The 21,930-nt window shown below is 44.9% G+C and overlaps 1 protein-coding gene across 1 annotated transcript in view; it reads left to right on the top strand.

Moving 5' to 3' along the window:
- Nucleotides 1-250: 250 nt before the first annotated feature.
- The window catches only part of VIP3 (Transducin/WD40 repeat-like superfamily protein), a 39,927-nt gene continuing 18,247 nt past the window's right edge, over nt 251-21,930 (top strand). Inside the window, exons 1-2 of the mRNA XM_087696005.1 lie at nt 251-328; nt 412-754. Of these exons, the coding sequence (XP_087552131.1) occupies nt 416-754 (339 nt within the window). The 5' untranslated portion in view covers nt 251-328; nt 412-415. The remainder of the gene's footprint in view (nt 329-411; nt 755-21,930) is intronic.

The raw sequence follows: 21,930 nt of genomic DNA, 5'->3' as shown, positions 1-21,930 counted from the left end.
CTTTGATAAGTTGATTACTTTGGTTTTAGGATTTGATAAAACATAGAAAGACACACATATAAAACTCGCAGTGCTACTACTGTTGCTACTTCCCTAATGCAACGAAAGAGAGAGAGATTTCCACCAAAGGATCAATCTATATCTATTTATAATATTATTAACTAATAATTAACATGATACAACGAAAATTATTAATGGAAATATATACCTTCAAGTCAAAATTCAAAATTAGTATTTTCAAGCCATAGCCCCGTGAAATATACATAGATTGTTTTACAATCTCGGAGGTGTTTTTCGAAAACAAGCATGTTCTGATACTTCTTCACTGGTAAGCTCTGTGATGGGGGCAGAGTAGTCTCTCTGTCTATGTATCTGTCTTACTGTACTGTAAGCCATTGTCACCTCACGCAGACTGATGAAGCTTGCCAGCCTCAAGACCATCCCCAATGCTCACCACGAGTCCATCTGGGCCGTCGCATGGGCCCCCGCCACCGAATCCCGGCCTGCCCTGCTCATCACGGGCTCCCTCGACGAGAGCGTGAAGCTGTGGAAAGGGGACGACCTCCAGCAGGAGTGCATGAACACCGGACACGGCCTCGGCGTCGTCGCAGTGGCCGCTCACCCGTCCGGCGCCATCGCCGCCTCCACGTCCCTCGACAGCCTCGTCCGCATCTTCGATGTCGACAGCAATGCCACCATCACCACCTTGGAGACCCCCCCATCAGAGGCCTGGTTAATGCAGTTCAATCCTAAGGTAGCACCATCAAAATTAAGCTTCTTTCTTCACGATAAATTCTTGAAAAAATTGAAAAATTCTTCATGTTTGGACCAGATTTATGGGGCTTCGCTCGTCTGCTGAATTGACGAGAGTCACTCATGATTTTCCGCATTAATACATACTCTTGCTGAAAGCAGGCGACCCTTGTTATTCTAGGCTATAGAAAGAGAACTTTGCATAATCTTGAGCTCACAAAGATACAAGCATGGTCTTTGGTACCACAGTATTTCCGCTGGTTTTTGACTTGGGATCTAGTTTGGGCTAGGGTGACATCGGATTTATGTCAATCAACCATAGAGCATCTATCTATCTGTGCTAGTGGCCTGCCACAATCACAATCACCCCCCCCCCCCCCCCCCCCCGCCCCCCAAAAAAAAAAAAAAAAGAACACTCCCCCAAAAGCAATAAAAAAAAGAAAAAAGAGAGAGGGAGAAAATAAAGACCCCACTATTTCTCTCCTCCCTCGTTTGAAAACCCCTCTTCTCGGAAATCTTGATGGACTTCTATCACTCTTTCAAGGGCAATGTTAGACAAATCCTCTTGTTGGTTGTATGAGAGTGTGCAATGGAAGAGAATCACGAAGAGGGAGGGAAAGGGAGAGAAGAAGAGAAAGTAGAAAGAGAAGAATGATCTGCATTGAACAAAGAAGGCAGCTAAATTCGATGAGGACTGATCAGTTCCTACGTGTAGCCCAAGGCATCAATGAGGGCAGCGGATCTCACTGAATAATGATGACAACATTGTCAACGGTGATGGAGAAGGAGAGCGTATGCAGCCTGCTGTCCATGATGGAGAAGGAGGAGATTGCAGCCACCTAATGGAGCACTTGTGAGGCAAAAAAGTGAATGATTGCCCCAACAAAGTGACCAGCTATATATAGTTGGAAATCAGCAAATCTGGCTGACTGCATTTAATGCAGTCAACAGCATAAAATAATGCGGGAAAAATGTTGAGCTGGCATCCAGGCAGTTTGGAAAAAATCAGTCACCCTGGGGGCTGGAAACCATCTGGCAGGGCAGCATAATTGACAAACACACCAAAAATTGGGAAGAAAGGCACAATTAGAGCTCCAAATGTCCTTGTCAGACTCTATCTAGGGCTCACAGCCAGGAGATGACAAATTGATAAAATAAGGAAGGCTAACAACTCCTCTTAGATCTCAGGAGAGTTTGAAGATCCAACAATCTCATGTGATGAAGCATGGAAGCCTTGGGTAAAGGCTTTGTGAAGAGATTCGCCGTAGGACAATAGACCACCGCTAACTTGGAATCCATGACTCTTATATATAATGATACCAAACCTCTATGTGCTTCATGTGAGCATGAAACACGGGGTTCTTGGCTAGAGCTAAGGCACTCTAGTTATCCATGCACAACTGAGTGGGACATGTCTATGGAAAGCCAATCTCCGCTAATATTTAGTAGAGCGAAACTGCCTTGGTAGTTGTGAAACAAAGAGCACCATACTCAGCCTCTAAAGAAGAAATTGCCATAGTAGGTTACTTTTTACTACTCCATGCATAGTTCTTGATCCAAGGGAGAAAGCATAACTTGAAATGGATTGTGTCGAAACCACCTCATGTGTCTAATTTGAGTCACTCCATCCAAAAAGAGAGCCCTCTCCATACATGATCTCATAGGATTGAGTCCCCTATAAATAGCGCAAAATGCATAAAGTGGCCCTCCATGGAGCGTAAGTAGGAGTCTTCATAAAGAAGATAATAATGCCACCACAAAGTAAATAGTCGATTACGTGTAAATAAGCCAGATCAATGAGTCAACCATGCACCTATATTGGGTAGCATCTGGAAGCTGGTGACAGGTCACCAAAAGCTTGGACTCTGGGTCTATGGGGCAAGAAATAGGTCGATACTTGGCCATTCCAAACTTCGAAAGTAACTGGGAGATATACCTATGTTGGGATATGAAGATGCCCTATGCCATCACATAAATCTCCAAACCAAGAAAGAAGTCTAGGATCTGAAGATCTGTCATGTCGAACTTGTTTCTCAAGTTCTCTTGAGTCTAACCAACCTCTATGAGTCACTTCCTGTGATAATAAGGTCATCAACATACCAAATGAACAAGTGTTAAAAGATGACGTACTAGCGAGACAGTAGGGTTTGCGGGGAGAAACACGGAGTGAACTCGGCAAACATGGAGAAGAGAAGAGAAGAGAGAATAAACTCTGATGAATGGAATGATGAAGTTCTGAATCATGGAGTGAATGTGATACAGGGGAACAAGGGTGCCATAGCACAAGGAAGATGATGAAGATAGCCACGAACCACGAACCACGAACCGCAATGTCCTGATTCTTGAAGGGGTGTGAGGGTAGTGGAGAGGTTGGAGAGAAGAGGTAGATGGACTGAATGAATTAGCCGTAAGGAATGGATGAGAGAGTGGCCTATAAATAGGCACAGTCAGTCTACGATGGCGCCCCTTTTTTGGGGTTGCAAACCCTAAACGCAAAACACAGAAACGCAAAAACGTAAATTGTGGGTGAAGGGTTTCTCAATACCCCCTCTCAGGCCCAAAAAGGGGAATAAGAGAAGAGTGAGGTGGAGATGCAATGCTACATGTTGAAGAATGCTCATGCAATAGGTGTCACTTGGATAGTGTCCCTCGTGGAGAAATTGTTCACTTGCCCAAGTGCCCTAGTACAAAGATGATGAAAACATGCAATGTATAGGAGGAATGTCAGACTTTGTGTGGTGACGAGAACCATAAGGATATGCCCGTACTCGATCTCGGAAGGTGGCTCCATGCTAACCAAGTGACCAAGGCAAGAAGAGAAGAGGAGGAAGAAGATGTAGAGGATCTCGAAGATCCAAGATTTCCACCGCAAAAGGAACCTGCGGTAAAGAACAATAGATAGAGTGAACTGGAGAACCCGAAACTCAACCTCGGGAGAGAAGCTACTAGCTCTGTGCATCCATGCTGGAAGGAATACGAAGGCCTCGTCACCAAGTTGCGGCTGAACCTCCGAGGTCCCGATCTAGGTGATACCTGAAGATCCTGGGTATCAGTAGAAGAGATGACTGGTTGAAGACAACCACCCCAAGAAAGTAGAGGATAGGTGAATAACTTCATGTGGAGTAGGTTCCCCGTCTGAGGTGGGAGGTGGAGAGGCCTCCACTGAAGTCGAAGAAGAAGTAGATGCCCCCTCTGAGGACAAAGAAATAACATCCCCCTGTGAATCCCCCTCTGAAGTAGATAGGAATCGAGAAACTCATGGATCACGGACTTTGAAATGTTTGATGACGAAGGAAGTGCCGCCGGTTGTGCCAAAGAAGGTATCTGGGGTGCCGAAGAGCTCCCAGAGATAGCCTCTCGAACCTAAGTAGTCGAGGGTAGGGAAGGGTGGGGCTCAAAATGAGCAAGAGGTGGGCAACAGTCGCTGTCTCTTGGTGGAGCGGATTGGGTAGCCAAAGATGAGGAAGGAGTCGAGCAGCCGCTATCTCTCGAAGGAGCAGACTAATGAGGAGACGATATCAAACAATCACTGTCTCTCGATGGAGTGGATGGCAGAACCGCGGGCCGTGGTAGCCACTGTACCCGAAAATAGGTAGGAGAAGACTGTCGCTGGCATTGCGATAATCTCCAGGAGGTTGTAGCGCCAATCGATCCTCCATGTGCTCGAAAGGACTTAGTGCGCATCGGATGTGTCTTATTGCCTTGAGCATAGTTCTTTGATAGCCGATGTAGAACGATCTCTGTGGCCCAGAAAGGAGAGGTGGCACAAGGAGTGCTTGGTGGAAGACGCATATACTCTGGGGGGTGGGGAGCAAAGGTCGAAGTCGGCAAGCATTGGTGGTGTGTCCGGTGATGCCATAGTAGGAGCACCCAGTAGTCTGGACATCTGTTGGTAAAGAAGCCATGGAACCTTGAAACCAGCCTTTCTTCTTGGAATGGGTGGTGATAACCTGATTTAAGAGTTAATTACAGCAATAAATAAATGCACATAAAATGAAATACACACTTTACCATAACATTCTTGGACAGTAGATACCCTGTTGGCTCCAAAATTGGTGCCCCTTGCGGCATTTCTTTAGCATTCATTCAATTAAAAGGAGTACAACTCGAGATTCTTCAATCTCCTTCTGCTAACCAATTGCTCTTGTTGTCATAAATGACTAGCAAGCCTTTTGGGTCATTTGCCCCTTGATTCACCTAGGACGACTTTTCCAATTTGACCCTTGACTGGCCAAATGCTATCCCAAATCAATTTGGGATGAGCTGGCTCTTGAAATCCCTTGATAATCTTCAATTATCAGCTACTGATTTCAGTCCCTTGAGCTTTCAAACTTTGGCACGGATCCCAAGGTGGTTGCTAGACCTTAATTTCTGCTGTAAATTAGGGTTTACTGCAGAAATTACAGATCAGCCCACCAAAAATGGCTGAGATCTCCTCCGAATGGCTAAGAATTGTTGAGAATGGCTGAGCATAGGTTGAAGGAGATGAGAGAATGCTGTAAAGAGAAAATTTTGAGATTTGTCGCGAAGAACTGATCAAAATCAGCGGCTGCCCTGCTGTACCAGTCCCAAATGGATGCACCAACAACAATAGGAGCATGAGAGACTGTGATCTTTAGGAGAAAGTGCATCAGCAGTAATTGCCAGCTTCCCAAGGTCAAGAATATGCAATCTCCATCACCAAAATGGTCTCCAATGGTTGGGAAATGGCCCCAAAAGCTGGTAGCAACAGTCCAACACCTCTTCCCAACAACTCCAAAATGAAAAAACGAGATTTCCCTCTCCCTTCAGCCCTATTTAGCCTTTCCCTCCACTTGCATGGGAAAGTTTTGCCAAGTGGCAGCTTTCTTAATCCATTTTCAGCAATTTCCATCCATTTAATTAATTTTCAGAATTAATTAATTTTGAAAATTAATTCAGCCCTTAATCCATGCCTAGAAAATTGACCTTGCCTATCCAAAAATTAATTGGCTAGGCCATTTGCAACCCAAAGTGATCCCATGCATTAATTGACCCTTGGACAAGCATTAATCCATTAATTAATGCCTAGTCCCTAGTGTTACCACTGACACTTAATGGCCAATTAATGGTCCTAGGAGCAAACTGACCCCAAAATTCACCTAGAATCTAACAAGTGTAACTTGTTACAACTTTTGCCTTTGACACCCATCTTTTTCACAGGGTCCTTTGGCCTTCGACTGTGAAAAAGTAGCTTGCACCTCACATGTGCAACACATGTGCATCTTTTAATTGCACATTTGATTAATCCTTTAATCAAATGTCAATTAAACATAAGCAAAGCATAAAATTTTCATGTCCTTGTGATAGATACCAGTGTGCCTTGCTAAAGAAGGAAGAGGTTAGCCACCATGAACTATGAACCGCAATGTTCGCCTCAAGGGATGTGAGGGCAGTGTGAAGCACAAACCGCAATGTCCGCCTCAAGGGGTGTGAGGGTAGTGGAAGGGCTGGAAGTGAGCTGCTTGTGGGAGGAGGATGTGACCAGTAGTAAGAGGTTGCAACCAGTAGAAAAACGCAGGTGAGGAGAGAGAAAGACTAAAAACGCAGGCATGACAGCCTGTAGGAAAGAGAAAGGCTAAAAACGCAGGTAAGACAGCTTGCAAGAGAGAGAAAGACTAAAAACGCAGGCAGCAAGAGAGAGAAATACTAAAAACGTAGGTAGCAGGACTGTGATGATGTGGTAGGCTGTACGGCAGCAGGTCTGCACAGGAATAGCAGTCGCCTGGCTGGAATCAGCTCCGAACTACGTGAAGAGGGCTGGAAGTTAGGTGCCAACTGATGGAGACAGCAATGGACAGCTTTGGTTGAGATGTCTTCCGCGAAAGGGTGTGGGGAGCAAGCTGAAACACTTGAAATCTGCAAAAATGAGATTGTTTTCTGAATGGAGAGTGATCAGCAACAGTCGCTCTGCTGTAAACAGCTGCAAACTGTGGGTGGAAGGCTGGAAACAGGCGCCAGATTGTAGATGATAGCAAGGGACAACTGAGATTGCGATGTCCTCCACGAAAGGGGTGTGGGCAGTAAGCTGAAGACACCTGAAACGTACAAAAACGAGATATTGATGTAGTGGAAGAAGAAGAGAAGTGGATGTCGAACCGACCACCGGTCTTTGCCTTCACTAGAGTGGAGGATCTTTGCAGCTGTTTGAGCAGATCCAGCTCTGATACCATGTCAAAAGATCACATACTAGCGAGATAGTAGGGTTGGCGGGGAGGAACATAGAGTGAACTCGGCAAACATGGAAAAGAGAAGAGAAGAGAGAAGAAACTCTGATGAATGGAATGATGAAGTTTTGAATCATGGAGTGAATGTGATACAAGGGAACAAGGGTGCCGTAGCACAAGGAAGATGATGAAGATATCCACGAACCACGAACCGCAATGTCCTCCTGAAGGGATGTGAGAGTAGTGAAGAGGCTGGAGAGACGAGGTGACGGATTGAATGAATCATCCGTAAGGAATGAATGAGAGAGTGGCCTATAAATAGGCATAGTCAATCTAGGATGGTGCCCCTTTTTGGGGCTGCAAACCCTAAACGCAAAATGCAGAAACGCAAAAATGCAAATTGCGGGTGAAGGATGAAGGGTTTCTCAACACAAGACACACCTGTCACCCTCAATCTTGTAATAAAGGTTGTTGTCATGATCTGAACGATGAAAGCCACTTTGAAAGAAGAATTGATCAATCCTCTAGTACCGAGCTCGAGGAGTTTACTTTAGGCCATAGAGGGTCTTCCGTAACCTATAAACACGGTCCTTCTCCCTTGCACAAGAAACTAGGAGGTTGTGAGATATAAATCTCCTTCTCCAAGACACCATTCAAAAAGGTAGACTTGACGTCCATGTGGAAAACATACCAATGGTGACGAGTGCAAGAGCCAAGATAGCTCAAATAGTGGACATTCAAGGTGTAGATGCGAAGGTCTTTGAGTAAGCCAACCTTGCGCGTTGGGCAAATCCCTTGGCAACAAGCCGTGCCATATGCTTGTCCAAGGATCCATTGCACAATACTTGGTCTTATAGATCCACTTCACACCAATCACCTTTCGCTTCTTGGAATGTGGAATCAACTCGCAAGTCTAGTTCCACTCAATAGAATCGAGCTCAACGTGCATAGCATTTTGCCAAAGGTTTTGTGTAAAAGGCTCATCAACTAGAGTAGGCTCAGGGTCTTCAAGAATCTGTGACATAAGGACATAGTGTCAGATATGCTCAATGTCCCATCCTCGTAAGGTGCCACTATGATTAATGGTGCTCTAACTTGTAAGTCTCCTATTATGAGGAGAAGCCATGTGCGAGTATGGACATTGGGTGGATCCTGACTTGTATATTAGATGAGGTCTATGTGATCGGATGGCAAAAAGGTGACATTTGTGGATCTAGCCTTTGGGTTAGATAGAGTAGTTATTTTGGTAGCAACTCGAGGCACATGCATCAAGTCATGGGGTGTGGAAGCGGTAAAGGAAATATTCCCTAGTTGACTAGGGAAGGTTCATAATATAGTCGGATATGCTGACCAGACTACCTTCCCAGGCTATAAAGGGAAGACCCATCTAACTATGTCGTTAATCTATCTTTCACCTAGTGAGAGTTCTTCGAGCTACCCTTAAGCTCTTTGCCTATCATCTGTTTGGAACGTTATCTAAGTTTCACAGTGGAAGCACATGGGTGGACAGAGCCGTCTTTGTATTAGTTCATTTGAAATTAAGCAGTTTGTGTTCTTCTCATATTTACCGTGTGTTCTCTACTCCTTGCTCACATTCTATCCATCGTGCCATGTAATTTCTACACATAGTTCACACAGAGTAAACTATCCTGCTAGGCTTGAATCATGGCTGATTTGTGTGGGCCAATATGTGTCTTAGGGAAACGAGTAATGCTTGACTTTTGCATGAGCTACCGATACCTAGGAATGGTGATAGGCTCATCTTGCTACAAAGAAGACCCAGTAGCCTTTGGTACTTGCAATGCATGTGTTTGTGGAAGGGACTTCCCCACGCTCTCCTCTGTGCTCTCAGTTAGGCTTTGATACCATGTGAGAGCGCAACGGAAGAAGAAACACGAACACAGAGGGAGAGAGAGAGAAAGCAAAAAATGAAGGAAGAAAATCTGCACTGACTGAAATGAATGCTGAATACACTGAAATGGACTGATCAGTCCCTGCACGCAGCCCGAAGCGTCAGTGAGGGCACCAGATCAGGCTGATGATGATGGCAGCACCGAAGAGGGAGGAAGATGACGGAGTCGGAGTGTGCACCTGCCAAAGGAGGGAAGATGATAATACAACTGATTGCCAAGTGGGAAATGGCTATAAATAGCCAAAAAACCCAAAAACTGGCCGACCTGAAATTTGAGGCCATAAATATGCCCGACCAGCATTTAATGCTGGTAAAAATGCCAGGAATGCTCAGAAAAATCCCAGAAAGGGTGGACAATGTCCGGCAGGTGAGGCAGGCTGAAGAATGCAGAAACTGCCCCGGGAAATGGACATAAAATCCCGACTGGAGGAGAAAATGCACTGAAATGCAATAAATTGAGTGCTCTAAAATGAGCTATCTCCTCCGTCAAAACAAGTAATAGACAAGTCAGAGCTCCTAAAGTCCTCGTCTGACTCAGATTGAGGCTCAGAGGCAGGAGATGACAAGACATGACAAACATGACTGCTAACACATGCAACAGTTTTTATTGCTTATCAAGGCGGATGTAATCACCAAAGACACTTTTGGTATTCTGTGGTATGCAAAAAATGTTGGAATGCCAAATCGGCATGGGACTCTTTATGACAAATTGATGCAGGAAGTGCATGTTTCGACTATTTGGAAGCAGCAACAGAAAAGCATGGTTGGTGCTATGCTTGCTGGGCTATATGTGTTAGAGATCATAGCCTGTCCAGACTGCACAGTCCAGGCAGTCCGGGCAGTCCGACTGACTGCAGTACAGTCGGCTGCATTTAATGCAGCCGACCTGCTATTTCTGGTGCCCAGATCCTGGCTATTTATAGCCGAGTTTTCAGTCTTCTATCCACACTCTTCTGCTCGCAGATTACAGGCTGGTGGCTCGCGCAGATTCTGTCTCTGTTCGCAGATTTCAGACAGGAGACAGTGCAGACTGCAGCGGACTTTGATGTGAACAGCAGGTTGGATCGTCGAGGTGGAGACACGCAGTCGAGCGCACTGTGCCCGTGTATATATTTGCATATCTTTGTATACAGCACACTTTATATAGCAGATCTTCATCTTCCACTGTCTCTTTCTCTCTCTTCTCTCTATTTGTGTTCTCTCTCTCTCAGTCCTACGCTTCCGCACCGCTGCACTCTGACATGGTATCAGAGCAGTGTTAAAGGGCTGACTGAGTGCAGAACCAACCTGAAGAGGAGTTTCTATCGCGACACAAGGCTGCGTTTTCAGCGTTTGAGGGCAGGCAGGAGGGCTGTGCCTCGGAACAAGGCTGAATCAAGTGCAAGTTTTGCTTTTTCATTGCCTCCAGCGGGTGAAGAAGTTTTGGGACGCGGAAGAGCCCTAGCAGGTTGAGTTTTCACAGTCAGAGGGGGCTGCTTTTGCGTTTGTGAAGGCATTACAGGTGAAGATGTCTACAGAGATTGACTTGGAGTTCTAGACGATTATGGACCGGAAGGTGCCTGTATTACCGGCTCTTCCCGCAGATCAGAAGCTCGATAGCGACAACTACCGCATCTGGCATGTGATGATGTTGGCCATCCTTGAGTCCTACGATTTGGCGGAGCTTGTATAGGAGGAGATCGACCGGCCCTCGGTGAGAGATGAGTCCAAACTCTCTTCCGATGCTCGTGCGGAGTTGGCCAAGGCACAGTCTCACTGGGACAAACTGAATGCCAGGATTCGTTCCTTTCTTTTTCTGTCTTGTACTACAGCCGTGATAGCTCACATCGAGCACTTGACGGTGGCTCGGGAGATATGGCTGGAGCTTGATCAGATGTATAACCGGATGACCCTTATGAAGTGGGTTTCTTTGGAGGTTCAGATGTGGACCTTGTCCGTGAACAAGTCTTCTTCGTTGTGGGAGCACATCAACAAGCTTAGACAGCTTCACATGCAGGTTCAGAATGCGGGGAAGCCGATTTCCTCCGAAGACATGGCGATCACACTCTTGTCCCAGTTGCCGCCACGATTCGGTGCTTTCTACTCCGCCCTTATTGCTTCGGGGCGTGAGTCCACTCTTCGGTGGGAAGAGTTGGTTCCTATGGTCTTGGACCAAGAGGAACAACTAAAGGGACATAATGCTTCCAAGTCGGAGGCACTGACAGGTCAAGCCTCTCAGAAGAAGGGGAAGGACCAAAAGAAGAAGAAGGGGGATAACAAGTCAAAGAAGGACAAGGACAAGGACAAAGAATCCACATGCCATATTTGTGGAAAGACTGGCCATTGGAAGAAGGACTGCCCTGACAAAGACAAGAAGGACACCAACAAGAAGGATACGAAGGATTCTGGAGCGGTGGCTGCACCCTCATCAGCTGCATTTCTTCATCTAGCTGTCATTGAGGACTCTACACCGAATGCTTCTGATGCTGCGATGACGGCTCCCCAGGCTCGAGAGTCGATCGTTGACAGTGGTGCCTCTCGGCACATGACTCCTTCATCAGATGGTGTTGCCCAGTTGCGACCCTCGTATGGGCAGATTCTCATTGGAGATAGCTCTTCCGTGTCTATTGCAGGATGGGGTGAGATGCAGCTTATTCCAGATGGACGCGGCGGTATCCATACCTCAGAGGTCTTGCATGTACTAGGTTTAGGATATCATCTTCTGTCAGTTCATAAGATTTGGTCCCTTGGACTTTTGGTGCAGTTTAGTCCTTGATCGTGCATCTCGGAAGGTTCTCTCATCCGGATATGAGGAGAACGGCATCTATAAATTGAAGTCTTCCACCGCCCTCTCTACTCTTCTTCTTACCTCTCAGGCACAGTTAGAGTTATGGCATGCTCGGTTTGGTCACCTCAACTATGATTATCTTCGGAGGGCGTCACGTGGACAGCTTGTTCGAGGGTTGCCGGACATAGTGGTGAGCCAGCAGCCATGTGTCTCCTGCATTCGTGGGAAACAGCATAGGGATGCCATTCCCCACAAAGCTTCGCGGCGGTCTACTTCACCGATGGAGCTTGTATCTACGGATCTTTGTGGCCCTATGAGGAACGAGTCCTTGCGTGGGAGCTCGTACTTCATGCTGATCGTAGATGACTACAGTAGGATGACATGGGCCTATTTTTTGGCATTGAAGTCAGAAGCTTTCTCCCACTTCAAGGATTGGCTTCTCTTTGAGTGATCAGGTCGGAGATTGAAGACCTTGCGATCCGACAAGGGTGATGAATTTGTTTCTAATGAGTTTACTCGTTTTTGTGCAGATAAAGGTATTCACCAGGAGTTTGCTAATACAAACACTCCTCAAGAAAATGGCATTCTTGAACGGAAAAACCGCAGTCTGATCGAGATGGCGCGCACCATGATGGAGCACCGACAGACACCTCAGTTTCTGTGGGCCGAGGCTGTGACTACTGCAGTCCACATCCTTAATCGATCCCCCACTTCGACCGTTGATGGGATGACACCTTTTGAGGCTTACTTTGGGACTAAGCCCGATGTTTCTTATTTTAGGGTCTTTGGGTGTGATGCCTATGTTCACATTCCCAAGGCTCATCGTGATAAATTTGAAGCAGCTTCCCGAAGACAGGTATTTGTTGGCTACAACTCCCAGTCCCACGGCTATCGTCTGTATGATCTCGTCAAGTGGGATGTGTACACCAGTCGAGATGTGCGGTTTGTGGAGGTTCCGGCCATACCAGCGGGTGAGGAGCATCTCGTTGTTGGAGATCCAGGGGAGAGTTGGGCTCCTGCTACAGTTCCATTGGAGCCCGCGCCTTTTGATTCTGATTCTGTTTCTGACACAGAGTCTACTGTTCCACCGGTCACCCCCGAGGAGTTACCACCGGTGGATATCCCAGAGTCTTCAGCTGATGGAGAGAGACGCGGGGAGGTCCGGCCTCCTCCTCGTTGGGCCCGTGACACACTCCGTGATTCAGGGATCGAGGGGGTCCCTGAGGAGTGGGGACCGCAGGATGGTCCGCGGCGGTCACGGAGACACCAGGCACATTCTACGGAGCTTGTTTGCTCTAACTATTGTTTGATGACCCGTGTTATGCAGGATCGAGAGCCCACCTCCGTGAAGGAGGCTTTACAGTCCGCACCATGGAAGAAAGCTATGGAAGCCGAGTTGGAGGCTATTGAGAGGAATGGCACTTGGTCACTCGTGCCATGCCCCCCGAATAAGAAGGTGATTGGTATCAAATGGGTTTTCAAGACCAAGTACCTTAGCGATGGTTCTTTGGACAAGCACAAGGCTCGCCTTGTTGCTAAAGGTTTTGCACAGCGCCCAGGGATTGATTGTCATGATACTTTTGCCCCCACTGCTCGCATGGCGACTATTCGAGTTGTTCTTGCCTTGGCTGGCCATAGCCATAAGAGATAGCCTGTCTATCAGTTGGATGTGAAGTCGGCCTTCCTCAATGGTGATTTGAAGGAGGAGATCTATGTCGAGCAGCCTTCTGGATTTGGATCTTCAGATGGGAAAGTCTACAGGTTGAAGAAGGCCTTGTATGGCCTCAAGCAGGCTCCGCGTGCATGGAACGAGAAGATTGATTCGTTCCTTCAGTCACAGTTGGGATATCGGCGTTCTAAGGCCGATCCGCAGCTTTATGTACACACTGCCGAGGCTGATTGTGTGCTTTTTGTGTTGTATGTTGATGATTTGATTATCACAGGTGATCATGCACAGAAGGTCCAAGAGACGAAGGCAGCTTTACATCGGACATTCGAGATGACGGACTTGGGTCTACTCCATTTCTTTTTGGGCCATGAGATTTATCAGTCTCAGAGGGGGATCTTTATCTCTAACAGAGATATGTACAGGAGCTCTTGGTTTCTTTTGCGATGGAGGATTGTCGGACCATTTCTACTCCTATGGATCCGAACTGGAAGGCCACTTCCCATTCAGTTTCTCCCATGGCGGATGCTTCCCGCTATCGTCAGTTGATTGGATCATTGATTTGGCTTCTCAACACTCGTGTTGATCTTTGTTTTGCTGTTGGGCTCTTGGCAGGGTTTATGAGTGAACCTCAGACGGTGCATTGGCAGGCTGCTCAGAGGATACTTCGGTATTTGAGGGGGACGCCTGATTTAGGGATTCATTATCCCGCAGGCAGAGGTGGTTCAGATGTTGTTCTTGCAGGTTGGAGCGACTCCGATTGGGCCGGTGACGTGGACCACAGGCGGTCTGCTACAGGTTACTGTTTTACCTTGGGTGCAGGTGTTGTCTCATGGAGTAGCAAGAAGCAGCCCACGGTAGCCCTTTCGTCTACTGAGGTGGAGTATCGGGCTGTGTCTTCCACCACATGTGAGGCTGTGTGGCTTGGGAGATTGTTGGAGGAGCTTGGCTGCCCCTAGACTCGTCCTACTTTGCTGCAATGCGACAATGAGAGTTGCATTGCCTTGGCACGGAATCCTGTTTTTCATGCCCGCACGAAGCACATAGAGATCCAGTACCACTTCATCAGAGAGAAGCTTCTGGATGAGACCATCAACGTGGAGTACTGCAAGACGGAGGACAATCTTGCAGATTTGTTTACGAAGGCACTTCCCCAGGCTCTACTTCGGAGACATTCCAAATCCCTCAGGTGTCTGCCCCGCCCAGGCTCTGAGAGGGGGTGTTAGAGATCATAGCCTGTCCGGACTGCACAGTCCAGTCGGACTGCCACGTGGTAGTCCGACTGACTGCAGTACAGTCGGCTATTTCTGGAGCCCAGATCCTGGCTATTTATAGCCGAGTTTTCAGTCTTCTGTCCACACTCTTCTGCTCGCAGATTACAGGCTGGTGGCTCGCGCAGATTCTGTCTCTGTTCGCAGATTTCAGACAGGAGACAGTGCAGACTGCAGCGGACTTCGAGGTGAACAGCAGGTTGCATTGTCGAGGTGGAGACACGCAGTCTAGCGCACTGCGCCCGTGTATATATCTGCATATCTTTGTATACAGCACACTTTATACAGCAGATCTTTATCTTCCACTGTCTCTTTCTCTCTCTTCTCTCTCTCTCTGCGTTCTCTCTCTCTCAGTCCTACGCTTCCGCACCGCTGCACTCTGACAATATGCACATTTGCAGGTTGTATGTGCATTGCATCCGTCTCTTTGCGAGTCTCCAGAGATGGAGAAGGTCACTACCTTTAAGAAGCAAAAATTGGTGGATGGGATACTTGTTGACATTTATGACAGATTTGTCTCATGTTGATGCTTCAGTTCATGTGGATAATGACAAAGGAAAGGATTTTGTGGATCCTTTATTTATGCAACTTTCTTCTCATGACATCTCTCATGCTAGTCCTTTGGGAGTTTCTATGCCGTTAGATATTTCTGAATGGCTAAATGATGATGTTAAGAATGTTGATGTTCATGAGGATGTAGTGGTTACAGGGGTCAAGAAGAAGGTTTGTTTCTCCAAAATCAAAGTGGAGACTATGCCTATGCCCAAGATCAGTGATTCTATGTAGCATAGTGGTGATATGTCTTCTAACAGGAAAGTGGTTTATGATGGATGTGTTCCTTAAAACCTTGATGAGGCTTGCTCTTATGCTGTAGGTTTGCATCGGTTTATCACTGGGTTACATGCAGGTGGTGCAGTCAAGTTAGAAGTGGTGCAATCCTTGCAAGAGCAGCTGGAATGCATGAAGACCGAAAAGAACACTATGCATATTGAAATGAAGAAAATGAGGCAATTGCATGAGAACAAAGTTGGTGCCTTGAGGAGGCAAATTGATGATTATGCAGACATGTTGGCTAAATGTAAATTGTCCTCAATTGCTTTTAAGGAATGGACTGTTACTATGCAGGATAAGTTTAGTTGTGAGCTTGATTTGTTGGCTAAAGAAAATGCTAAGTTGAAAGCTGATAGAGTATTGTTGGATGCTCGTTTGCAACCTCTTTTTCGATTGGAAAAGCAACTCTTGAGTGATATGCAGGTTGATCTTGATGGATCGGTTTTTATGCAGCAGGACTTAGCATCTATGAGGACTACATTGACCAGTTTAATGCATGACTAGTGGGTCGGTATTGCTTCTTGGATGTCTCAGGTTATATCTTGGCCCTATGCAGTTTTGCAGCAAACATTTGTGTCCGAGAATATGGAGGCATCAATTCATGAGAAAGACATGTTGAAGGAGAAATTGAATGGTTTGCAAGTTGAGTATCATCGACTTGTGGACATCCTTATTGTTTTGCAGCAGTTTAAACAGGTTCATGGTATTGAAAATCGGCCTACTGAGGTTGATGATGCAGTTCGGGCTGACATTAATGATGTGTTGCAGGATCTTAACCAACGGGTTAAGATTAGAGATCTCACACTTGAGAAGGTTCATGATATGGATGTTTTACCTATTGGATTATAGGAGCATCATGTTCATGAGCAGTCTGTTATGGATTGTCATAATGCTCATGAGCCTCCTAGCGCATGAATTACTTTGATGTACCACTGTGAGATCTATTTCTGTCTTTGTCCATCATACTTATTTCATATTTGACATGTATGCCTCTATGATTATGCCTTTATGTTTTGTTTTGACTATCTCTTGAGGGGCTTATGCAATTTCAGTAGAAGGCTATAAGTACCCTACTAGAGAGGCTCTACTTATGGTTTTTCTCTGTGGCTTACTTTACGGTGAAAGGTTATGAGTAAGGCATAATTTTTCTCATTAGGTATGATAGTTTTGGATAAGGCATTTGTACTTTATATATCATGTAAGGGTTTTAGTCATGGCTATGCTAGCCATCCACTGTGCTGTGCCAGGTGTTAGCCATGGTCATGGTCTCACAATATATTGATCATGTATTATACCCTTAGCATGGTTAGACCTTAGTTGTGTTAGTTCTATGTGTGTGGTAGCCTCTAATTGTCTCATGCAGTTCTTTGCCTCATGAAGTGTAGTTTTTTGGGTAGTTGTAAAAACGTGACCCAATAAGGCATTTTCGTGTATCCTTTTTATCTATTTGATCATTTTTGATGTCTACTTCTGATGTATGATGGATATACTTCGAAATATGAAGGATTTGGCAGTTGGCGCCATCATTTCTAGTGTATCTGTTCTATTTACAGTATGCTTTATGCATTATGGTTCTTATTCTTTGATTTGTAGTGCTGAGTAGAGTAGATCTATATTGTCATATGATTATTTCTGAGTTTTTGTGATTTCTGGGCATGATATGGAGTATTTGTTTCATGAAGTATTCTCTGTTCTTTTATGCATTCTGCATAGAAAAAGCAGCAAACAACCATAAAATAAGGTTCTCCAATGTTGAGCTAAACCATGCTTTATAGTTGATTAGCATTTTTAAGCAGTCCCAAAACACACTTTATTAATGAAAAATGCAAATTTGGTGCGTGGTTTGAGAGAGTTTCAGTGGTTCCCTAAAACCCTAATTTTTTGGGACACCCTTCAACATCTATAAATGGACAGGTTGCCCACCATTCAGCTTTATCCTTTTGTGCAGGTTTCCTACTCTACCGTGCAGATTTCAGCCATCAGCCACCTACCTACCATCTCTTGTCGAGCCATCATCGATTGCAGCCCATCACTATCCAGCCCTAGGCGACTTGTTTCCAGCCATTGCCTTGTTGTTTGGAGATCTCCATTTGCTGCGTCATTACAGTCCGATTAGCCCATGTTTTCAGCATCTGGGGCTAGGGAAAAGGCTGTTGCTATCTCTCCCACCGAGTGACTGTTGGAGTACGCGTGTTTTTGCTGTCCTGCTGTGGGTCATGCAGCATCTCTCTTGATGCTATCATGGTAGTGATTTCTATCCTTGCTCTTCAAGTAGGGATGCTTGGTCATTTTCATCCACATGGTTCTTGGCACCACATGAAGTCCAACATCCTAAGGCTCCTCTTCCTTCTTCGGTATCGATATCTAGGTTGAGAAGGGGTTCCTATCCTTCTTGGTATTCTACAGGTTTCGGCACTTGATGTTAGGATATCCTATTTAAATAGAGAGTTGGCCAATGTGAACATGGATGAAGGTGACAGTATAATAGATCACCTTGCACACATAGGATTTGCATGAGTAGTTGCTCAATGTTTGTTGATGAGGTCATTCAGGATGCTGAATTGGTGAACATTACATTGATTTCTCTTCATGAGTCATATCTTGGTTTCCATACCTCTTTGATGTTGTCTTTGTTGGGGGAGGGCAACCCCCCTTGCATTTATGGAGTTGGAAGGCCTCTTGCCGCAAGAGGAAACTCGGAAGAATGTTGCATTGCGTTCAGGTGATGTGGCTATGCTTTCCAAGTACAAAGGCAAATGGAAAGTCAAACTAAATGTAAAAAATCAAGAAAAGGGCGATGTTGGACAGCCATAAAATAAGGTTGTCTAAGGTTGAGCTAAAACACGCTTTATAGTTGATTAGCATTTTTAAGCCGCTCCAAAACACACTTAATTAATGAAAAATGCAAATTTCGTGCGTGGTTAGAGAGAGTTTCAGTGGGCCCCCAAAACCCTAATTTTTTGGGACACCCTTCAACATCTATAAATGGACAGGCTGCCCACCATTCAGCTTTATCCTTTTGTGCAGGTTTTCTACTCTACCGTGCACTAGCCCTAGGTGGCGTGTTTCCAGCCATTGCCTTGTTGTTTGGAGGTCTCCATTTGCTATGTCATTATAGCTGGATTAGCTTGTGTTTTCAGCATCTGGGGCTAGGGGACAGACTGTTGCTATCTCTCCCACCAAGCGAGTGTTGAAGTATGTGCGTTTTTGTTGTCCCGCGGTGGATCATGCAGCATCTCTCTTGGTGCTATCATGGTAGTGACTTCTATCCTTGCTCTTCCAGTAGGGATGCTTGGTTGTTTTCATCCATATGGTTCTCGACACCACATGAAGTCCAAAATCCTAAGGCTCCACTTCTTTTGTATCGATATCTAGGTTGAGAGGGGGTTCCTACCTCTTCACATAATACTCCATCGTTTCTTTCTTTTTTGAAACTTCTTTGGGTTGGCATTCTTCGGGATAGGGGTAGTCGGTGTTAAGGTATTCTTGTTTTGGGTGGTATTCAATGGGAAGATCTTCAGGGTAGTAGTATCCATCTCCTTCAAGAGGGTATTTGTTGTAGAGGTGTTGGTCTTCAAGATAGCCTTCTTGGTGGTAGACTTCAGGGTAGTAGTCGGGGTAGTAGCCGTCGGTTCCTTCTTGTTGGGGACGAGGTGTTCAAAGATTTGGGTTGGGCTCATTGTCTTCTTGTTCTTCATCTTCATCTTCATCTTCATCTGACCATAATTCTTCTTCTTTTTTTACTTGTTTTTTCTCTTTTTGGCTCCTTGGTTCTTCTTTGGTTGGCTTCACTTCATTCTTTAGCTCTTCGACTCTTTTGGCTCGCATTTGCTTCAAGTATGGCTCAGCTCGCTCTTTGGCTTCTTTAGATCCAGCGGCAGTCTCCCAGTTCCATCTTAGCATGATTTTCTCTTGTAGCTTCGTGTCGAGGTCTCGAGCCATCTTCACTTGCCACAGTCCCTCTCTCTCTCATCATGATCAAGTGGTAGTCAACCTCCTCTTGGTCTTCATCCAACTGTTTAGCCTTCTTTTTGAGATTATGGAGCACATCTATTCCTTTGTGGGTCTTCCTTAGCACTTTGATGGTCTTCTTTGTTTGCTCGATTAGTTTGAGCCGCAACTCTTTCTTTTTGTATATGATTTTGAGCCAATGACGTAGCTCATCTTCCTTTTCAAAGAAAGTGTCCTTCCACAGTCTCAACTCTCTCGAAGGTAATTTTTGAATGGTATGCTATGCGTCCCTATCACGCCACAACTCCCACTTAACTTTGTTGGCACATCAGGTTCTCTTCCAATTTCTAGTAGGTAACATGTCCGAGGGGTGTCATGACGTGTTGTGTCATGTCATGTCGGGGTCGTCACGTCGCATTGCACGATGTGTTATGGTAGGATCTCCTCGGCATCCATGAGCTTGCTCTCCTCTCGAGCTAGTATATTCTGTGCTAGAGTTGTCGAAACCAACCTTCCTCCTCGGATATGGTGGTAAATAATTTGATTAAGCACTATTTACATCAATTAACAAATTCACAAAATTGAAATGGGCACTTTACCATATAATCTTGGACATTGGACACCTTGTTGGCCCTAAAATTGGTGTCCCTTTTGATATTTATTTAACTTAATTGAAGAAGAAGTTGATATACAATGAGATTCTCCCAATCCCTTTCGGTATTCCTACTTCCCTCGCTGTTCAAAATGACTAGCAAGTCTTCAATCTGATTTGCCCCTTGATTTAGGCAGTCAATTGGCCTTCACCCATTTTGATGGAGATGGAAAATGCCCCAAAGTCATTGATTTGTTGGTTACTCCACTTGAAATTGACTAAAAACAACTTCACCCCTATTGAATCCAAGTCTTGGAGCTTCCAACTTTTGGCATGCTTTCCAAGGTTGTTGCTAAATCCTAATTTTTGCTGTATATTAGGATTTACAGTAGAGAAATCTGAAATTTCTTAGCCTCCGGTGATATCAATGCTGTAATCTTTGGAGCAAGGTTGTAGAAAGGTTGGGAGATGAGAGAGAATGTTGAGGAGAGAGAAAATTCAGACTTTCTTCGCAAAGAATTGAAGAAAATTTGTCATTTATTACTGTTGCATTGTCTCAACAGCTTGTGGATGCAAATAACTAAAGAAAATCAGTCATTTGTTGTTGTTGCCTTGTCTCAATAGCCTATAGATATTGTCACCTGCTCTTGATTGGTCTTCTCTTGCCTTTGGTTGCCTTAGAAGATCCTCCAATGGCTGGAAATTAGACGAGCAACATCTCCTTCCTCTCTCTTGCAAGTTGAATCCACTCAAATGCCTCTCTCCAGTCTCTAAAGACGTTTTTCAGTCTTGCATGGGCATTTTTGACAAGTGACAGCCTTTCCAAATGGTTTTTCTAGCCTTATCCATAATTAAATATTAATTTTCAGTCTTTAAATACTGAAAATTAATTTAATAAATTTTCAATATCCTGAAAAGTAATCTAACTGGCCAATAATTAAATTGGCTAGGCAACTTCCATTCTTGAGTGTCTTTGTGCCATCTTTGACCATCGGATTGGCGTAAGGTACTATTAAGCGCAAGTTTTCTAGTGTCGCCAATTAACACTTATGGCCAAATGAATGACCTAGGCCAACAACTAGCACTAGATACCACCAAGTACATGTGCGGTATAACTTACAACAACTTTTTCCTTTGACATCTCGTGATTTCCTCGGATCCCGGGCTTGTAAATTTTCTCTAATCCCAGTTACACCTGTCATGTGCAACATTTACTTAACCATGTGGTTAAAAATTAATCCACATGTTGAGTGACGTTTAAAAAATACATGTCCTCATGACAACCCCCTCTCTTAAAATCCTTGCAATCGTTCTCGATTGCACTGCCAGATGCATCAAAAGCAAAATAGTGGATTGGAATTTCCACAAGGCATCATAGTTAACACAACATTGCGCATTGTTGCTCAACCAGTTGCTCAACCAGATACTAAAAATTACTAGTCAATAATAACATAACATAAGACTCCCAAAGAATTTTAAAAACATTGCCAGATTATCATGCGACATGTCTATATCTTAGGAGCTCAACTCATCTAGCAAAACCAAACCATAGCATAGCATAACCAAGCAACCATGGCTAAAACATTAATGGCATCATAACATATGCTGTTGTCCATGGAACCAGATGTAAACCATTGAAAGCTAAGCAAAATCTAATCATAAACTGATCACTTGTTGATTTGAGAACTGATCATAAACTACTGTAAATGTGACCCCAAATTGATCACAAACTCATTGCAAAAAACTGACCAGCAATGAATGCAAAATATGATGCAAAACTGATCCCAAAAGTGACCATAAATGGTTCTCAAGCTGATAAAAAACTGAGCTGAAATTGATTAGAATTTTTGTCTCAAAATTGAGGCAAAATTCATGCCAAATTGATCATAACCTGATACAAATGTATAGTTCCAGTGCCTAGGTGAAACTCATACTCATTTGCATACATCTCATAGTGACTAGTACACTAAGTAGTGACCTCATGGCAAACATACTGTCAGCG

This window comes from Lygodium microphyllum, chromosome 16 (genome assembly GCF_053477565.2).
Source record: "Lygodium microphyllum isolate KBCC chromosome 16, Lygodium_microphyllum_v1.1.10, whole genome shotgun sequence".
Classification (NCBI taxonomy): Eukaryota; Viridiplantae; Streptophyta; class Polypodiopsida; order Schizaeales; family Lygodiaceae; genus Lygodium; species Lygodium microphyllum.
Note: the sequence above shows the minus strand (reverse complement) of the source record. Positions and strands in the feature narration are given on the sequence as shown.